This window comes from Diorhabda sublineata, chromosome X (genome assembly GCF_026230105.1).
Source record: "Diorhabda sublineata isolate icDioSubl1.1 chromosome X, icDioSubl1.1, whole genome shotgun sequence".
NCBI classification, from domain to species: Eukaryota; Metazoa; Arthropoda; class Insecta; order Coleoptera; family Chrysomelidae; genus Diorhabda; species Diorhabda sublineata.
Window position 1 is genome coordinate 27,748,587 of NC_079485.1, and position 19,061 is coordinate 27,767,647.

The following is a 19,061-nucleotide window of genomic DNA, read 5'->3' on the forward strand; positions in this document are numbered from 1 at the left end:
GGGTATTATTAATAAATTTTTGTCTTTTATTGATATCAATTCTTTTTGTTCAATTCGGGAAAGTTTTAAGACATTCAGAATATGTTTTATACCCTCTACCACAATAATGCACTTAAGAATTTGATGGCCCAACTGTGAAATAAAAGTTGTGGGTGGACCTAATTTATCTTCCAGATTGCTAAATTTTTTTAATATTTATTTATTGTTGTGTAATAGCATATAATTAGGTTCGATGACAATTTTATACAATTATAATTTTATACACAAATTTTATAACAAAATCAGCACTCAGTTTAGGTATTACTGTTAATATAAAATACAGAGTGAAAACAAATATGGGTAATAGTTTTCTTGAAATCTTGGAAGTGAAAGTGACAGTGCAATATTTTTTATAGTTGAAGAGGTGGTTATGCGTTTCTATTTATATAAAATTATATATTTTATGTTGAATTATATTTTTTGTCTATAAAAGCTGTTTGAGAAATGTACATGTTTTTTTCTGAAGCTTATTAAGGATAACGCAAGTTTTTCTATATTTTGTTCCACTTTATGTAAAAATTCCTTTGGCATTTCAAGATGTTCCCTGTTTTGTTTGTTTTCCGTACTGCACTGACATTTACAACTACAATTGACTAATTTTTTTAAGCCAATATATACAGGATGTCTAAATAAGCAATTAATTCAATATATTAAAAGTTTGGATTAAGGTAGAAAATCTAGTCTTTGACTGTATACCAGTAATTATCAGGTGAATTTTGAATTAACAAAAAGTGTGCATTTTTGTTATCAAAACTAACAGAAATTCCAAAAAAAGTTTAATGAAAACTAGGATGTTAAGATGTAAGATTGAGAGGTTCAATCCTCTAACTCTGTAATCAATCATTATTTCATTACTTTTAATTTTTATTTATACTATAACAACGTCAGTGGCTAAATTTTCTACTATAGAACAGTGATTCTAAAACTTTAACGAAAATGATTTATAAATATATGTTTATAACATTATTGGGATATGTTCATTAACTGTACAGTTAATTTTTCAATTTATGTAATGGTTAGACCAATTCAGTTACTTATTAAATAAAAAATTTCAAATAGTTAAATTATTATTAGACCTTACTATTCAAACTTCATTCGAACAACCTGTATAGATATATTCATGTTTAAATGTTATTTTATAGTAAACTTGTACTGACTGTTCATATTGTGAACAGATCCTAGTGCAAATTAATTGACTACTGTTTCTGATAACTTAGAACGTTATCAAGAAAACATGATGCTCATTATATATTTATATGATTACAAATCCATCCATTTTGGTGCCTTCTATTAATATTTGTATATATATATATATATATATCGACAATCGTTTCTAAATGTAAGTTATGTACTTGTATACAAACACAGTTTGCCTAACATACAATTTATTATTGAAAATTTTCCTAAAAAAATCTTGACATATATTTTAATATCTTTTATTTGTTCAAAGAGTGAGTAATGGCACATGCATACATAGAATAATTAATTAAACTTCAACCTGTGATATCATTTGTATTTGCTTCTTTCTCTCCTTTATTATCTGCTGTTGTTTTTGTAATCCATATTAATACCACTTGTCAATTAATGATATCATTTAAAAAATATCGACAGGTATCAACAATAAATTATTTAATTTTTAATTATAAAGGGGTCCTTCACGCTAACCTTATAATATCCATACTTTAGGGTCGAAATAAATTCTCCAACCATTGGTCTCGTTCCGTTCATTCCTTATCAACTTTCACATTATATTTCTCATGAGTTTATTTGATATTTCATCGGGCAAATGTTTTAGGTGCAGTGTGTACCTTTTTCCATATACTTATAGCTAGGCAAGGCTCAAAGGTTTTGGAAAATTCTCAATAAATGTGAATTGATATATATTTCGAGTGCCTTCTTAATAGACAACTGTGTTAAAAGAGTTTAAGCTTATCAATTTATACCTTTATAGAAGCTTGATTTACTTATCTAGTTTAAACAAAATACCAAGTCATCACTGATGGTGGTATACTTTTGCTGGCAAAATGTACCATAATTATTATCAATCTTTTTTTTTTGTTTTAACGTGAAAAAACGTACAAACTGTAATTATTAATAATAATATATCGTTGATATTAACCTATTATTGTTAGACATGTTTGCAACTTTATAGCCCATATATGAGAGTACAAATATATTTAATCATTATTGGATCGAGCATATTGTGAGGCAATTAATGACACACTTTATTACAACGTAAATAGAGGGTTTCAAAGAGACTTTTCCCAATAGAGAGGGATGTCGAACCAAAAGAAAAAATTGCACTTTAAAAGATGGTGAAACAGCTGACAATATTTTAGAATAGAAGAGGGACTTGTTGGGTTGATATATTCTCTAAGTACTAATAATATATATATATATATATATATATATATATATATATATATATATATATATATATATATATTTATATATTTATATATTCATATATTCGATCAAAATATATGGAACTCTCAGCCTCAATTATTTCTAACATCTAATAATATATAAATGAAAGTAATCAAATTTTTTTCCTGCATTTAATACCAAGTAAGGGGTTTGTTTCTCATAATGTCATTTTCTTACCCTGGGATTTTTAAAGTTGCAAAAAGTAATTTTTTGATTTGGTTCTTTTCCAACAATTTATAAAGTAAATTCCATACTAGATATTTTATTGAAACTAATAAATAACAGGTTAATATAAATATATTTAGCTTATTATCGTAAATATTTCTAACAAAATCGTTTAATTTCGGTATAATACTTTCTAGTAGTATAGTTTTTTATGTGACAGCAAGCTTAATAATTAATACCTTTCTTTCCTCAGTTTTAATTAAGCATGATTAAAGGTATCTCTCGATTTTAGTTGTCTCGTACGCAACAATTTTATGGATTATTTGTTGACAGCAAAAAGTAATAATCTAGTACCAATTTCTTTATGTCTTGCTATTTGGTTTCTTCTTTATGTTATCCATGAAACACTTTCTTTTACATAATTAATTTTATGTATTTTTTGGAAAAGCTTGAGGTCTTTTAAGGTTTAAAGACTGGAGCTGATAAATTATAAATTCTATTAAAGATATTACTCAAATTCAACAATTTCGGTAGAAAAATTAACTCCTTTTATTTAATTATAAACTTGCTGTTTTTGACTGTATAATTATTGGTAACTAATATGTCTACCAGTTTATATTCTGGTAGTATTTTTTTTCACTTGTCTTCATTTCTTATTTTGAAGGTTAAAATTTTTAGCATGTTTAAAAGGGTAAGAAATTAATCATTCAAAATATAAACAAATAAAAACAATAAATTAGAAGGTATAGTTAAAGTTCTTCTTTGTCCCTTCGAGTTTAATTGAATTAATGTGCCCATACTAAGTATATATTGCTAAGATGTGACAAATGAATTAGAAAAGGCCACACATGCTGAAGATTTTTTCACTTTGATTACTTATTGTGTTTCGTTTAAATGCTGTATATTTAATGTAACAATTTTATAACCACATCAAATTTTGTATGTTTTTCCAATAAACACAGTAAGATTGGTATTGTAACTTGTTTTTTGTGAATTGTATTAGACTTATCAGTTGTAAATATATCAAGAAAACATTCTAATAGTAGTTTCATTTTTTGAGAATTATACACTAGAGAAGATAGAAGCTGTTTGACTAATTTGAAAATATGAATTTAGCTCGTTTGCACAAGTAAAATAACTATCCACTTGTCTTTCATCTACAACTCTCTAACTGTCTAAAGTAAACTAAGTTAAGTGTATATCTCATAACTAAAATGGTTTCTTCCTTTTACTCATAGTTGGGTGATTGAAGCACACAAATGGTTTTTCATGTTAATTTTATTCAGGATGATCAAAAAATATGAATACAATCCTAATTCAATCTAAAACTACTTAGATCTACTAAAGGCACAGCAAGCGTACTTATCGTACAAAGGTTAAATCTAAAGTTACAATTGTAGTGTGAGAAGTCTGTACAAATAATGTTGGGGAAAGTCGATACAAACTAATAAATTTTCCGAATATAAATAATGTGTATCAGAACCCCTGCAAAAATTAAATCTTGAAACAATGCACATCAAGTTGTCATGATACAGGTATGAAAATATTGTAAAAAATAAAATTAGCAGTTTTTTAGTATATACAATAAAAAACCTATAAATATTGTGTATACAAGGTGGCCAAACGAAAATTAAAATTAGATTTTTGAATATCAAATATTATCTTTGAAAAAATATTTAACTTGGCACAAATTAATAGAAACTGTTTTCTGTAATTATTTATTAATCCAATGAGGCCCTTGCTACCAAGCAGTTTTTATTTTGCAAATTCAAAATGTTTTACAATAACTATCGATTCCATTGATACTAAAATATCGCCTAAAACAAAATATCAGATATGTATGAAGTAAAATAGACTTTACAAACAAAAACGACATAGATTATAAATAGATAACTAGGTTGATACAAGATAATCAGTCTCAAGACAATAATTTATATTGTTTAATAGCTTTATTTTCAATTCCGAAACACCCAAATTTATTAGAGGAGCTTGAATATCACAGAAAATTGTAAATTCTCATTCTTAATACTGGATATTCTTATCAATATAAATATTCATAAAAGTAATGTGCTTGAATTTCGGGAACCCAACTCCCAACAGTAAATTTATACTTTTATTATATGCTGCAAATTGAATCAATGAGTATTATTTGCCAACAAAACGGTGATGCGTTTGTTTTTGTTTATAAACTGAAATTTACACATTTTTGCAAAGGGTCAGATACGGTATCTGATAAAGAAGAAATCACGTTTACAATAGAATAAATATCCCATGTCCCATTTAATGGACATGGCGCAATTAAACTTTAACCAAATTATTAAGTACAACATATATAGAAAACAACAAATATTTATAATGCGTAACTAATAAAATTGGCTAATTGGACATATATTGCAAGAAGTAAAGCAATTTGTAACGAATTTTTCGTAGTAGATAAAGAAAATGAACATTTTTCTCAATTTTAACATAATATACTTTAGGAAGGACGTTAATAATAACATTATTGCAACGCCTTCTAAAAAGCTTCTTTTTGATGAAAAAACACAGGAAATTTTTTGTTCATTGAAAATAACACATACCTCTTACACGATCTAAGTTAATTAAACGTGAGACTAATGCAAGAGTACAAAGATTTTTTTACAAAAGATGAAGGACAAAAAATTCCTCATTCAAATCTTACATGATTATAGTAGAAACTTAATCGAGGCTTTGAGTGAAGAAATCTAAATATTAAAATAAAGTTTATATAAATGTGAATTTAAAATGAAAATATCAATTTGAATATCTTTCATTTTTTTATTTAACCCTGCGGTGGTAGCGCTGGGTCTGTGGAACCCCCAAGACCCCTTTTGTCAAGTATGTTTGGTTTTCAAGAAGATACTACCCTTGTGTCGTATGTGCCAAAACAAAATAAAAATGTCTTATTAGTGTCCAGTCTACTCCACAACGACATGATTGATAAAGATTTCGTGCATCAATATAAAGCAGAAATTGTCACTTTTTATAAGGTGGAGTTGATACACTGGATCAACTTTTTTCGTTGTACAATGTGGCACGTAATACCAGGAGGTGGCCCACATGGTAATTTTCTATTCAACTATGAACGTAGCAGGTGTAAATGCACAAATCATATACAATTTTAACAATAATGATCAAACTATTAAACGCAGACAGTTTTTGACAACCATTGCCTTATCATCATTAGACGAACGCTTGAAAAGAAGATCAGCAGCTCAAAATGTACCACTGTAAGTAAGAAATAGACGTCAAGAAGCAACAAATATTATAATTGTAGAAAATTTGCCAAATGGGTCTACTGCTACGGTGTTAAGTGTAAAAATGACAATAAATCAAAATACTATTGTAAAAAGTTTCATACATTTTTATGCCTGAAACACGTTAATATTTATTGTGATCAATGTTTAAATTAATTATTTTTTCTATTATTCTTAGTTTGTTTCAGCATTAATTTTTGTTCCGTTTAAAAAAATGCAAATTTTTAAATTTAGATTTTTGTTTATTGTTATTTTGATCAAATATTGTTATTTTTATTGATTTTAGTTCCGTAATTTTTTATACTTCCAATAAAATTGTATTTTTCCTGAAAAAATCCCAAAAAAGATGATTACATCAAAAAATGAATTTAGATAATGTAGAGGCAAGTGTTCTTGTTAAATAAAAAAAATCTTGGTTTTTTTATGAACAAGAAGGTTTTCAGGGAACGTCGTAAAAATTGAATTTTTAACGACCACCCTAATATAGATATTATCGAGTGACTAGATACATATAGGGATGACTAATATAAGGAAAAGAACACAACGACAAAAACTCATCACAAAAACCTTCATAGTTTTTTTTACTTTTTAACATCTCATCATGTCACAACTCAATTGAATGTCACAAAATAAGTATACACTAAAAGTCATATATGTAATACTCCTATATGGACAGTTTGAACGGGAAAAAACGTCCCTAGATTCGAGACACTTTATCTATACTGCGCATGCTTGAGAATGCGCAGAACCGAGCTGTCTTCCTTAGTCGGGAACAGCTTCCACTTTTAGAAGTATTACATATATGCTAAAAGTAACCTAGTAAGATACCTCGGAAACATTTGGTACATCTCGGACAAATTTGCGAACGTTAACAAAGATTTTCAAAGAGTTCTTTATCCATTCTTGCATGACATATTGTTACACACAAAAATAAGAACTTTTTATTCTGGGAATCTACTTCAAAATAACGATAAAAGATTTATTATTTTAATAGATAATGTTTTTCCGAGGTATCTGTAACTTTTAATGTTGTTTCACAAAATATCTGTTGGGAGGGCAATATATTCCACTAAATATTTGCATTTAGTAACTAATATAACAACTCTAACCGGTTTTATCATGTTTTAAATTAGAGGGATCTCTGTTAAATAAAGAAAAAGGTTATGGAAAGAATAAAGAAAATTAAATGTCAGCTAAATTAGAATTTCTGGAACCATTGGTAATATTCATACTGAACACACTGTTTACTATTTCTACAAAGTCTAGGCCCTCGAGTGATTGTTTCCAGTATGGAAAATCATATCAAAGTATCAACACAAACTCTCCTAAGTGGAATGTGAAAAGTTAATGGATAACCAGACTTTTCTCACTTTCTTTTCCCAAACAAAATGTAGTTGGTGGATTGATAGATCTAAAGGGGAATATCTCAATTACATCTGAAGATTGTACAAAGTTGAATAATACAAAGTGTGGGGTGTGTGTTTTCTTACCAAGGCTAACAAATTAGGAAATCATCAGTTCTATTGGATAGTAATGAGGTAACAGAAGATATTCCAAAAGTAAAATTTTGGTTGATAATCAGAAAGTATATGTAATGTTGTGAACTATCATAACAAACCTGCTTTTAACTCTCAAATATTCTTAACGATTTTCAAAGAAAGTTAGTTTGGTAGTTAGCAAATGAAAGAGTTGTACTTAATTGTGATAGTTGGTTTTCCGATTGTGTTAATAAGTCATCTAAAAACTTCAAATTAAAGTACAAACCTAATAAGGCAGTCTCAAGATAACCTTTACTAAAATTTGTTACATATCGCTAAGATATTTACCGAATGTAAGAATAATATGGCATTAATGTACGGGGTATAAAAGGAATCGATTATCAATACCAGGGGTCTCCAAACTTTCGGGCCAGAATAATTTTTTCGGTATGTTCCAAGGGCCAAAACAATGCCCCCCTAAGCAAACCTAGTCTTTTTTGCATTTTAATTACTACAGTGTATTGTGACACCTAAGGACATCTAGTGGCGAATAGAGATACCATGTACTTCTGGCTAGGCAAATGCCGATGAAGAAAAAGTCTAGCGGCGCGGTGGGGCGACTCCCCGACGCCATTGCGAGTGAAAGACTAAGGAAGCAAACGTGCCTATTGTGATATGAAGTAATATCTGTACATAAGAGTATTTTTGATAGACTTCTTTTATATGCGATTTATTAGTATGGGAAAGAAGCGAAAAATAGACAGTGAATGTAGAGGAATGATGAATGGAACTTTGAGTATTTTGTGATTGAGTGCAATAATAAGGCGCTAAGTCTAATTTGTAATGAAACTATAGCTGTTCTCAAAGAATATAACATTAAACGTCACTAGGAATCGAAGCATCATTAAAATTACTTTAAATATATAGGACGTTTGCGGACAGAAAAATTTGAGGCTTTGATGCGCGGACTGAAATCGCAGCAATCTTTGTTTTCCAAAGCAAATACTGAGCAAGAGACTGCAACTCGCGCAAGTTGAAAGGTGTCATTTTGTCAGCAAACACCGTGGCTTGGAGTGTGCAAGAAAATATATCATCTCAAATGTCTGACAAAAATGGACATCTTGAATGGTTTTCTCTGGCCTGGATGAGTCAACGGATGTGTCAGATACTGCACAAATGTTGATTTCTATTCATGGAGTAGGTAAAAGCTTTGAAGTGCATTAAGAGCTTCTTTATATTGATAGTAATCCCGGCACGACAATTGAGGCAGATATTTTAAAGAAGTTGAAAATGCCATTATTAAAAAGAACCTTCACTGGAAAAACTTGAAATCTGTCACCATCGATTGAAGTAAAAATATATGTGGTGAAAATAAAGAAGTGGTCGCATTTGTATCAAAGGCTGTAGAAAATGATGGTGGTTCGAAACCATTAGTCGGATCTGACCCACAGGCCGTAGTTTGGTGACCCCTGATCTATACAATTAAGTAGGAATTTCTGGAAAAGTTCATAATATTCATATTGCCACAGCTTCAACACTCATATTCATACTATCGAGTCCCAAAATATCTAAGTGTGAATATGAGTGTTAGTATTGTGGTAGAAATTAGTATTCGTGGCTGAACTTTTAGGGGGAGCGTTTATTCGGGCAGCAACAATGTCAATTGCCATTAATGCATGTGGGATCTAGCCTTATAATACACACATTTTTACCAAAGACGATTTCATTGCTAGAGGCCACTGAAGTCACTTGAACGCTGAGAAGGAACCCAAAGTGAATACAACTCAGTTCCACTTACAGTAATATCGTCAGTTCCCGATACACAAACGGCCTCCGGCATTGCCTTAAATTCTTCAGCAAACACTACTTCAACCAACTGAAACAGTTGATGTTTTATCCACGAATTGCCGGAAAAAAGACTAAGGCAAGTTCGAAGAAGAGGAGAAATAGCTATTATCACTGCTTTTTCATGTAAAAAAGAATTAGAAGAAAGACAAAACAGTATGAAATCGACATCAAAGGCAACAAACAAAAATAAAATGAAAAATACAAACAAGAGATCTAAAAAAAACCAAGAAAGCTGACGATGGAGCTCAGACATCAGATAACGAAGATACAGAATGTCTGAACTGCCACGGCTTGTATTCTGAGTCTTCTGAAGGATGGATCACCTGCCAGATTTGCAGTAAGTCTTGCTGTGCAGGAGTGGAAGATATAATGACGAAGCTGTCCATATTTGCCCGATTTGTGAAGAGAAGGACGCTATAGGTGGGGTAAGTTATTTTATTATAGTTGATATTTCTAAGAGAATACTATTTTTTTTTTGTTTTGACTTATTATAATTATAGGAAGAAAGACTCATGATTTTCTGAATAAAAGTTCCTACATTGTGCAATTAAAGACAGAGAGTTTTATTTATGAAATAGCTTACCTCACCTTCCCCTAATATTAAATACAAATGAAGTAATAATATTTTATTTTCTAAAATTTATTCAGAGAAAGATAATAATGTTATATCAAGTATTTTATGTTTGATTTGAAATATTGTCATAATTTGTTAATACTGCATATTAATTAAATAGAAAATTTGATATTTTTATGTCTAGAAAATTTCGATTCCTTGAGTTACCTGTATATATACTGATTTAGAATTATCCACAGTCCATCTCGGAGAAGTTATACAAAAAAAACACACGAATCAAAAATTAATAAAACATTGAATAAAATTCGAAACGTTTTGAAATATTCTACTTCTGTCATTTACAAACTATATTTTTGAAAAAAATTTGGGTCTTTTTTATGTGCTTATTGTAGAACATTTCAATGCACCAAACAAAAACATATCTAAGAATACAGTTTCAACAATATGCAATATTGATCTGTTAAAAAAATATACTGATTGTAAGTATGTACAAAAGTAAGAGAAAATAAATAATTTGAATGGTTTTTACGTTTTCATTTTATGAATTTTTGATACTAAATTAACTCGAAACATCAAGCCTTGTTAATTAACCCTTTTAGTGCTAAAGATTGCCGTAGCGCTCCTCTCGTTAGTTGTGAAAAATATCAGAGTCGCTTAGTGCTCCTTTTGTCAGTTCACTTTTGGCGCGCGCAGGTAACGACGTGTTACCGTGTTCGTATTTGTATTCATTATATTGCATCCTAGCTATCTTCGATAGCATATTTTTTATAACATTGCGATTATTATTTTTTTGATATTTCTAATTTTGATTTCAAAATATCGGACACAAGTGAACTTTCAGATGCAGACGTTGAAATGAAAGAACATTTTGAAAATTGCATTAGTGATTATGAGAACGATAGCGCAAGTGATATTGTGGTTCCTGTCAAGATTTTTCACAAAGTTTTTGTATAACAAAATGGTTATCGAAACTACAACCCAACCAAATACGCAATTTGTGGAACTACCATCAAATGCCACGTTTACAAAACAAACTCAGCATGCATTTCTTGAAGTATGTTAACTTCAAGGTGACGCAGCCACACTGGAGTATTTCAATTTATTTTTCACAGAGTTTTTGTATAACAAAATGGTTATTGAAACCAATCAGTATACTTTTAATATTTTTTGCACACACAAGACCAGACATGGAAGCATTTGTGGCAGTAATCCTGGAAAGGGTTATCACAAGAGCGCCTACTATTTCTTCTTACTGGAATATGAATTCACGTCATAATCCGTGGTTTTCTAAAATGTTTTCAAGGAACAGATTTTTATTACTTTTGGAAAAAGTGAGATACATAACTGGCACTATAAGGCGCAACAGAAAGCTTATACCCAAAGAAATACAAATAACAAAGTTGGTGGGTCTAAATATTTTAGTAATGGAGGAATTCTAATGTGTTCTCAAAGCGACAAACATCCCATAAAAACTCCAGTCATCCTTGTTACCACTGATAGCAATGTTGGAAATATAACAGTAAAAAAGAAAAGTGGAAATTATGAAACTATCTACAATCAATTCATGGGTTGTGTGGATGAATCTGATAAAATGCTATATTCATACTTAGATGGAAAAAAAGATAGTGAAGTTTTGGAAAAAAGTAGTGTTCAATATTTATGGAATAATAGCTCTAAGCTCATCAACAGATTATATAATAACTGTGTGTGTCTGTCAATATCAAATTGAAACCTTATAAATAGCCAGTTATTCAAGAAAACTGTTTTGTAAGTAAACAACATCATGTGTAATTAATCAAAAATAATAATAAAACTTCATTCATACCGAGCATTTTTTTTAATTTATTTTAATTAAAAAAAGGATTCCTTTTGTTTGTTTTAAGTTTATTTTATAAAAAAGTTTAGGTCTTTTATTTATTGATTGAGGCAGTACGAAGTCTGCCAGCTCAGCTAGTTATCTATGAAAATGCACTTTTTTACTGACATTTTTAGCACATATTGGTGAAATATGTATGGCACTAAAAGGGTTAGTAAGAATACTGAATAGAAACTGAATGAGTACGAGGCAAATTCTCTCAAATCATATTCTTTTATGTGATTCGTCATACCAATTTATATCTGCGGTTTTGGGTGTATTTTAACTTTTTTGGAAAACTATAATTCCCAATAGGAATTTCAGATTTTAGTTCAGCCTGTAGAATAGGTTTAAAACAACTTTTTGAGCACCCAAAAGTAATTATTAGAGAGTTCATATTTTTTTTTTTCATTAAAAGTTTTGGGTTCTTTTACGTTTTGTATCCATTGCATCTAGAATAGGTTGTCTCTTGATTTCATACCTCTTACGAAGTTCGTCTATCTCTCTCTCCATGTCTAAATCCAAAGTGTTCATCCTCTGTTGTAATTCTTCATAACTTAAATATTTTAACTTGAACAAAAAAATCAAGTAAAAAATAATGAATTTAATTTACTAACATTTATATTTGTAAAATAAGTTCCTTTTCCATTACTCGCCACGGCAGCGCTGCGACTGTAGTTCAGCATATAGGTGGAACCACTTTGTATCAAGAAGAACAAAAAGAAATTTCAAGAGTTATGTTGGCAATGATTAGAGAATGGGGTGGACAGTTCAAATAAAGGAATGATTATTTTTAAAGAACGTTTTTGACCAGCCTCAGTACAATCCAGATCTCGCTCCTGAACACATTTCAATTTTTCGGCATCTGAAAAATCACCTTAATGGTTACAGGTACAAACTGAAAGAACATGTTACCTCCTGGTTCAACGCACAGGTGGCAGGGTAGAAAAATTGAGAGAAATGACTTGAAAATCACAGAAGCTGTTTCAAAAAATAGTGTAAGAATGTTGCTATACATTCAATTGCTGTCGCTGTACTGATTCTTTTTTTATTTCAAAGTAGAACTTACTTTACAAATATATTTTTGATATAATTAAATCCTGATTTTCATAAAAAATGCAATCATATTCACTGTGACACTCATGCCATTTGCAAAATACGATTTTAATAGGTTTTTATTTACCTAGGTCAAGTATTGTCCAGCAAAAAATTGTGCTAGTTATTTGATTAGAAAACAAGTTATCATATGGAGGACTTTGACATCTTCGTTTATTTAGTTTACAGGAAGCTTAATCATGACCATGTACAAATGTAAAAAGAAAAAGGTTATAAATAAAATGAAAAAAATAGAAGAAATGATTGAATATTAAATATCATAATATTTCCGAATATTGAGAAAAAGTTGAAATATAAACTTGTAGGGTACAATACACGACAAAAATGTGTTGAAAGGAACAAAGATTCCAAAATTTTGCTAAATTCTTTTCTAAAATTCGATTGGGTACTTACAAATTCGAAATCTCCTTCATTGAAAGGTTGATATGGAGGTTTTTGTTCTGTGGGCTGAGCCTGCTGCTGAGCTGGAGCTGGTTCTGTTAATTTTACTTGAAAATTACTTTGGAAATTTTGTTGTTCAGTGGTACTATCAGGAACATCTAATGTTATAGGACTAGCAATTCCATTACCCTGAAATTGAGTCCATTTTATTAGATCCTTCATTATCTATGTGATAAATACTTTCTGATAAAACTATATAAGAGTTATACACATTTGAAAAAAAATATTACCTTCACATCAGCATCTTTTTTATCAAAATGATCTAAAAACATTGGCCTATACTTTTTACCACCCTGAGAATTCGTATCATGACCTACAACAAAATTATGTTTAGATAATAAGAAGTTTGCATAGCTTTTACATCACATAACAAATTATTAATAAAAAATGTTACTTACGTTTCATAGTTTGATCATCCACATCATTATTTATAACCATAGTTCCTAACTCAGACTCGAGTTCTACCAAAGTGCCACTTGGGGACATGGATAATAAAGTACCACCTTTACCAGGAACTAATGTACCGTCATCAGTGCATGAAACCATGGTTTGATTTATTAAGGCAACGTCTTCATCCTAAAATTAATTTATATTATTAAGTAAAAGGTGAACAATGTTTGTTTCATAAAACTCTACATTTACTCTCTATTCTATATGTAATAGAAGCCTGTTAACAAGGTAGTTCAAAATTATGGAAATTAATTGCTAGAGCTGATTATACATTTTTTCTGAAATTGAATAATTACTTAGATACAACCCTTAAACCTTATTTTTGCAAATATCTGCAAAGAGTTTTGAATAAGATTCTAAAAATTTGTTTCCTTATCTTATTTACACAAAAGGCCATCCTTGTAAAAATCATACAGATCTCTCCATTTTCTATTTATTCAAACTCAAAAACTACCCTGTATTTATATTGGATAGGGTCAATGGTGACATTAAATTAAATATCTCAATATAATAACTATGAAATATATAAAAATATGAAATCTGAAATCAAAACAGTTAGGGTAATACTTAAAAAAAAATGAGTTTTTCGAATTACCCATTTAAATAGTTTTACCTTCCTTATTATTCAGTTAAGCAAAAAACGAAATAGTACCCTTTCCAGTTCTGGAAATTTATGTAAATAAATATTTTATAATTTAGTGAAATATAAAATAAAATAATTATTTATACTCACAGATTCATCGTTTATACTTTTATTCAGTCCTTGCACATTTGCAGCCGTGTGTATATTTTTGTAACTTTGATTCTCTCTGATTTCATGAGCTTCTTGTATCATATTGTTCAAAATATTCGGGGGTTTGGCATTTTCTATAAATAATTCATAAATGAAACAAACACTCAAAATATTTATTTTATGAGTAAACTATCATTTGGCAAAGTTTTTACAACATGTCTCCTTTTTTTTAATAAATTGTATAAATACTAAATTTTGATAAATGTCCTACTAATTTTATCTAATAGTACAGATTACAGCTATTTAATTACTCATGGCCACTTCATGGTAAGGTTAACAATGGTTTAAGTTTTAACACTGGCCTAATTCTGTTTTTTGAATTGCACAGTGGGTAAAACCAAGTTTAAACGTTTTTAAACTATCATTAAATTAAACCCCCGAAATCGGGGGCTTAAACTGATTTAATCTCTAGTCAAACAGTTTCTAACCTATAATTTAGGTAATTTTGTGTTGGAAAAATACAGCAAACACAATAATTATCACTATAGGTATTACACAATATTATTGTCTCTGCTCTCATAAGTAACAAGTCATTCTTTTGGTTTACTGAGTTTCAATCCATTATGTGGGTTCTTAGTTTTTCCTTTTATATTGGGAGAGTTACATCTGCCATGGCATATAGATATCAAATGTTTAAAAAGTGAGGTCTACTATGCCAAGTGGTTTTTTTGATTTGTATCTTTGTTAGTTTTTTTGTTTTCGATATCGTTTTCGAATTTTTCGATGATATTAATTAGTTGTATTTTTTCATCAGAAGAAGAATTTGATGATCTTACGCATTTTGCATTTATCATATCACAAGAAACTCTTAAAATAGAAAATAAAAATACGAAATAGGTGTTTTTGTTAATTCATTTGATGTCTCCACATCGGTGACATAACTTCGACTTAAACCACATAAAGGTGCAAGTGATTACGATTTAAACTGCTATTTGAATTTTCACAGTCTGTTATTCCAAACAGTGGATTAGAGATTATGATGTAACTGGGCATTAGTAGCTTAGATTCAACCTATTCTAATGTATAGATTATGATTTATTGATAATTTGTTTTTGTTACTGGGTCTCTAATTGGATTTAACCAGATTGGACACATATAAAATTATTTTAGAATTATTCAACTTACTAATAAATTCGTGAGTTAAAAGATCACTGGCAGAGGCACGTTCCTCGGGATTTTTTATTAAACAAATACTAACAAAGTCGATAAATTCAGCACTCCACTTATCAGGTTCCCTAAATGAAGGCGGAGGTTTTGTTGGTATCATGAATATAGCCCTCATGGGGTGAATATCTCCATAAGGTGGTTTGCCTTCGGCCATTTCTAAGGCAGTTATTCCGAGACTCCATATGTCTGCCACACAATCATAACCTATTTCTTGAATCACTTCAGGTGCCATCCAAAATGGGGTCCCTAAATAGATTAAATAAGTTTCATTTATTTTATTTATAATTACATATTTTAATTAACCCAAAACATAATCTCAAAAAGATGCTATAGAGAAGATTATACAGAATTATGAACTATTCAAATAAAATATATTTTGGGGATAATTAACTGGAAAATAAATATAAAATTATATAAAAATTATTATTTTCATTTTCCACTGTGTATGAAAGTCTCAATTTGAAATATATTATCTACTAGGTGCATCCTGTATGCCAGAAATTATCAGTTTGTTTACTAAGGTCATGTATGAAGGAATTAATGATAAGATTTTTGTTTGGATTATAATAATTACTTTGCATTGAAATTCCATTTAACTGAATTGTTGCTATAAAACATTCCATTATTGAGATAAGTTAACAATCAAGTCAAGTCAACATTTCCATAAAATATTCTATATAAATATTAAATTAATAAATTAACTGTTATTTTGATTTAATTTTCAACTTCAGTGATAGAAGGTTCTAAACCTTTGAGAATATACATACAAAACTCATGCATATATTGATTTTTGTTGAACTTTTCTGATCTAGGTCAATTTTAACTCATTATCTTATAATTGAATAGACAGAAGAAGTTTTAAAATGATCACACAATCAAACATTTATGTTTCAATTATAAGTTGTCAAGTAATTTACTCACCTCCATAGCCCCTATTGTTCTCAATTTTTTTCTGAAATTAATATTTAAAGTCTACAGATTAATTAGTTTACTAACAAATATTCCCACTTTAAATATCTCTAGATAAGAGGAAAGTAATGGAGAATCTGGTCCTTACTTATAATGAGGCAAATTAGGACAACACAATGAATTCAATTAATATAATCTTTTTCTTTGTGTCTACTACTATTCTATTGGAAATTGAAACAGCATTTTTCAGTTTTAACTTCTCTTACTTCTTTAATTGCAGGAAGGCAGTTATTCAAGTATTATGTTGGAAGTGATCTTGATATGAAATCAATTTTTAGCATATTCTATGTACTACCTACGAAATTGATATTCTGGCTGTTATATACTATTAATTCAAGCATTCAATATAACAAAACTAAAATATTTGTTTCTTGAGGAGACTTTATTATTGTAATGGCTTTTTCACTTTTTTAAAGTATTGGTTGTATGAGAATTATAAAAAAAACGTTATTGGCATTTATTGTTTATTTGTTTTTTTTATAAAATTTGATAAGAAAACATTTAAATATACTAGTTTCATAAAAAGAAAGTGTTTTTGTAAACTTTTAATGGTATGTTTGTAAAGTTGTTTGATCAACAATACAAAATATATGTCAAGCTAAAAACTGGTTGCAATGAAAGAAAAAATTGACATAAAGCCATTTTTGTTAAAAAGTAGTTACAGATCTATGAACTTCAATGAAATAATTTTCTCAAGTACCCTACCAAAAAAGTTGACCAATATAATACAAATATGTATTTTCATCACCAACTTTCCTTTTCTACAGCATAGATAAGCTGCAGTAAGCAGATATCACTATAAACATATACTTACCAATCACAGTATTTCTTTTAGCCATAGTGTCAGTCAGTTGTCCAGCCACACCAAAATCTGCTAATTTGGCATGCCCTTCAGAATTTAATAAAATATTACCAGCTTTAATGTCTCTGTGAATTTTTCTTCTCAAATGTAAATACTCTAGACCCTTCAGAGTATCAGACAAAATTGTAGCGATTTCATCTTCAACCAAAGTCTTTTTCCGCAATCTCATTATATCTGATACTGAACCAGCCCCACAATACTCCATTACAATCCATAGATCAGTATTTTTGAAGTAACTGCCATAGTATTTTACAACATATGTACTATCACATTGCTGCATAATTGAGATTTCTTTTATAATTTCTTGAAGATCGGTATCTACAGGTACTTGCTTTATTGCTAACACTTGACCAGACTCTTTGTGAAGCGCTTTGTATACACTTCCATATGATCCCTCTCCTAGTTTGCATATTATATCAAACACTTCTTCAGGTTGACGAGTCAAACTTTCTTCAGATAACTTTTTCAATTCACTGAAATGACATTAGAATTATACAATTCTTACCTTGATTTTTCTAAACAATTATCTTTTAGCAGTTGACTAATTGTTCCGACTTTTTTTCTTTTAATTTAATTATAGACCAAAAGTTTATAATACATATTTATTTATAACAAATCAAGATGCACAATTATATATTTTTCAACTCCCTGATACATGTCAATGTTGGGTGCTGTGTTATACAGAGCTAAATAATAATAAGCTAACATAACTAGGTAATCAGGTAGTGTAAGAATCAAATTCTTAGATATTTAATAAAAATTTAACCCAATTTGATCACAATAATATCAATAATTCAAAATGATAATTAAATATTCTGTTGTAAAATTGGTGAAATTTTCACAGAATTTGAGATTATTTTCTAATAAATAAATATATGTAGTGTATAACTCTCCAGTTTTAATATTTAAATAAAAATAATCAGGTAACTGTTGTCGGTTAAGGTTTTCGTAATGTTTTATCATTTATCCTTATAAAATAAAAAGATATAATCTAAATTTACACTGCCTTCAGTAACCTCAAATCTTACGAATGAAACGTGATTTCTGAACTGAAAATAAATTTTTCTCTTTGATGTTATAATTTACTTCTGTTCAAAATACCCAGAAACAAAAAATAAAAATAGGTTATTTTCATTTCAATTCAAGAACATCCTGACACTAGACATTGCTATATTAGTGTTACTAACCTTTTGGAAGACATTTTATGTGAATAAGTTAATACGATTTTTAGAAGATGAACTAATAAACAAGCATATCATGTTTAACAATAAACTTATAATAAATCTTTTTGTTATTATTTTCTTACAACTCCATGTTGACTTGATTTGCAACTACCATCACTAGTTTTGACTTTGACTTTGACATACTAATTTAAACTTCTGTCAATGTCGGTAGTTTTACACACAGACATCTAGATATTTTAAAAGTTTAACTACAATATATGCAACATGAATAACAAGAATGTGATTTACTAGTTGCCATCCAGTTGAAAAGCATATAGAGTTTTGGAGATAAATTTTTGTTATTTTTTAAAACTTTAATCTGATATGTGTTAGCAATATTACGACCCCAATAACTATTGCCCCATTAGCCTCACACCAA

At 29.2% G+C, this 19,061-nt stretch overlaps 1 protein-coding gene across 1 annotated transcript; it reads right to left on the reverse strand.

Annotated features, from left to right (window-relative positions):
• Positions 1-12: 12 nt before the first annotated feature.
• Positions 13-18,836, reverse strand: LOC130451648 (serine/threonine-protein kinase 3-like). Its single transcript, XM_056790802.1, has 8 exons — positions 18,647-18,836; positions 17,412-17,932; positions 15,587-15,874; positions 14,402-14,535; positions 13,617-13,794; positions 13,449-13,531; positions 13,171-13,347; positions 13-12,231 (listed from the first exon to the last, which is right to left on the reverse strand). Exons 1-8 carry the CDS (start codon positions 18,658-18,660, stop codon positions 12,073-12,075), a joined length of 1,554 nt encoding a protein of 517 aa, XP_056646780.1. The 5' UTR covers positions 18,661-18,836; the 3' UTR covers positions 13-12,072.
• Between the last annotated feature and the right edge of the window lie 225 nt (positions 18,837-19,061).

Bases quoted from the DNA above. Each gene is read 5' to 3' on its own strand.
- LOC130451648 (XM_056790802.1), bottom strand. The intron at 14,536-15,586 runs GTAAGTTGAATA...AATTATTTATAG, and splicing joins TTTAACTCACGAATTTATTA to AAAATGCCAAACCCCCGAAT. The intron at 13,795-14,401 runs GTGAGTATAAAT...AATTAATTTTAG, and splicing joins AAAGTATAAACGATGAATCT to GATGAAGACGTTGCCTTAAT.